Source organism: Lactuca virosa, chromosome 3 (assembly GCF_052849685.1).
Source record: "Lactuca virosa cultivar CGN04683 chromosome 3, Lactuca_virosa_CGN04683_v6, whole genome shotgun sequence".
NCBI lineage: Eukaryota > Viridiplantae > Streptophyta > Magnoliopsida > Asterales > Asteraceae > Lactuca > Lactuca virosa.
Window position 1 is genome coordinate 209,309,159 of NC_136428.1, and position 2,702 is coordinate 209,311,860.

Consider the following 2,702-nt stretch of genomic DNA (forward strand, 5'->3'; position numbering starts at 1 on the left):
AATGCTATCTTTCGTGATATCTTGCATCTCGTTGGGGTCTCCTTAATACATTGATCGACTCTGTAAGAATCTGAACTTAAATTTTCGTGATATCTTATTTGGGATTTTTCTTCGAGATGCTAAAAGAACTTCTAATTAATGTGTATAATTGATATCTACATCGATTTATCGTATCTTATTCGAGCTTTACTGATCTATAAAAGATTCTCTTGCATCTCATTTGGGGAAGAAACTAAATAACCTTAAGTTCAGTTTCTAGTTGTTATCTTCAAGATTTCTCGCATTTCATTTGCATTTTTGAATAACTTTCTTTACCTTTTTTAGGTCCCAAGATTGAGAAAAAGATCATTGACGAAAGATCCTCTAAATCCGAAGACGATTCGTTTTCAGATGCAGTAACAAAGTTTTCCGATGGTGGATTCAGTACTCCAAGTGCAGAAGAGCGATTATTTGGTAATACGAATTAAAACATGATATGTCTTCATTAGGGTTCTAGTTTCATCAATTTTTTCTTACTTAATTTAGATACCATTTTCTTAATTGTAGATACTACCAAGCTGTTATTCAGTCCCACGGAGCTTCTAAAAGGTGATGACAATCTCGAGGTTTTTCAAACCCCAGATACCGAATATCAAAAACGGGTCCCACTCCCACAAAGATAAAATCAAATTGGTTGATGACGTGGCACCTTAAAAATCTGACAAGGATCAAGGGGAAAAAGAAGAAGAAGAAAAAGTTGAATATATACTCTCTGTTCCTAGTGATATACCTATAGTAGATCAAGTTGAGACTTTGTTACAAGATTTCAAAGACCATGATAAAACTATGGAGTTTGTTGAACATGAACATGAACATGGTCCAGAAGTTGATGATGGTGTATCAGTTTTGAGTGAAGAATTGAAACAAGATACTGTAAAAGAATCTGAAAGTGAAAGTGTTATTGAAAGTGCGGAAAAGATAGTGGAAAGTGTTATTGAAGGTGGTGATTCAAAAGATAGTGGCTCAAGTAGCCGAAATAGTTTGGAAGCAAATTGGGGTTCAGTTTCAAGTATTTTTTATTTTTTATTTCTTTATATCACAACATTGGACTTTGAAAAATCCACATTTAATCATTTAACATTTTTTTTATTATTTTTAGTGCTTCCAACGGCTTCATATGATGTGGAATCTAAAGATAAAATCCAATTGGATAAACAATATGCTTTTGAGGAACCATTGATGGAAGTAGAACTGAATGAGGAAATTGTTGACCAGAATGATTCTGAACTCAATGTGGTCAAAGTCAAAGTCAAAGTGGAAGAAGATTCTCAACCACCAAAATCTGAAGGTGTTGTGGGTACTAATGAAAGTGAAGGAAGAAAGAGAAATGAAGAGGCAATAGAAAAAGTTCCCAAGCTCAGGAAAGATTGAGAAAATGGACTAGTGAGAATACAAAGAGTTCATCCTTACTTATGAGAACCCAAAAAATGAAAAGCATGAACTTTTATATCTCAACCAGATAAATGAGATGGTGTCAGATAAAGTGTCTCACTTTTGCCTAGCTTTTAACTTGGTAAAAGTTCCCAATGTGACAAAGTTATTAATATTTGCAGCCATCTGAAACACCAATTCAGAAGAACACCCTCGGCCTCCCAAAGGCTCCTCCACAGGGTAACACAGCTGTTCCCAGTTATGATGTTATTGGTCCTTCAACTCCATCAAAATGTATAATCGAAGTAATTGTAGTAACTAAAACAAGGGTATTTTTGTAATTTTTTTGTCTACTTGTGCTCTTTTTTTTAGTTCAGGTCTTACAGATGCTTCTAGGGCATTTCCACTTTAATTAGGATCAATTAGTCCTGGTATCAAGAATGTAATGCAGGTAAATGTTTATTGTTATATAAATTTTGTAACTAGAACAACCCAACAAGGGTATTTTTGTAATTTTATTCTTTTGGTGTTTGTAGATACCTGCTCGAACTAGCTCTGCCCCACCAAATTTTGATTCCTTAAAAGCTAATAAACTTCCAACTCCATCAATCCCAAAACAACAATTACAAAGAAAAGATGATGTTTTTGTTTATGTTTCTGTTGTTCAAGGTAACGCCATGAGATTCATCATTCTATTCCAAAACCTAAAACAGATAACCAAACTTATTCATTATTCATTATTCTTCTAGGCAGCAACAGGGTTCCTTGTATTTCAGATATTTGTCGTAAATAAATTATGATCTCTTGTTAGATGGGTTATTGATTATTAAGTTGTTTATTTTATACAGAAAATTGAGGATAATTGTTGTGTTATTGGTTGTTGTGTGTGGTTTTGTTTGTGTTTTTTGTATGAATTGGGTAAGAATGCAATGTTGATGTCCCACTTTGGAATCAGTTGGATCTTGTTCTTCGCCTTCAGATAGCTTGTTATGTGGTAAGGACTAGGTCTATCATATCAACTCATTTTCATCTTTTTTTGTCCTTATAAAATTGATGCATATCATCATATGTAAATAAGCTTTGAAAATCAAGATGCAACACTATTGTCTTATCTACTGAATGTTTAACCTTTTTTTTTGTTTATATGTTTTAATGTAGGACAAGTGACAGATGTTCCTCAAGCAATTCCTAGAATGTTCCAGAACATGTTTCCTTTTGCTACAGGACAGGTCATTCTTCTTGAACATCTTTTTCCTTTTTTTTTTGCAATTTTTTATTTCTAGTCTGGCAAA

General features: G+C 33.3%; 1 protein-coding gene across 1 annotated transcript; it reads left to right on the forward strand.

Annotated features, from left to right (window-relative positions):
* The first annotated feature begins 337 nt into the window (after positions 1-337).
* Positions 338-1,616, forward strand: LOC145162818 (uncharacterized). The gene is made up of 3 exons (XM_079081845.1): positions 338-453; positions 547-1,048; positions 1,139-1,616. Exons 2-3 carry the CDS (start codon positions 826-828, stop codon positions 1,408-1,410), a joined length of 495 nt encoding a protein of 164 aa, XP_078937971.1. The 5' UTR covers positions 338-453; positions 547-825; the 3' UTR covers positions 1,411-1,616.
* The last annotated feature ends 1,086 nt before the right edge of the window (positions 1,617-2,702 follow it).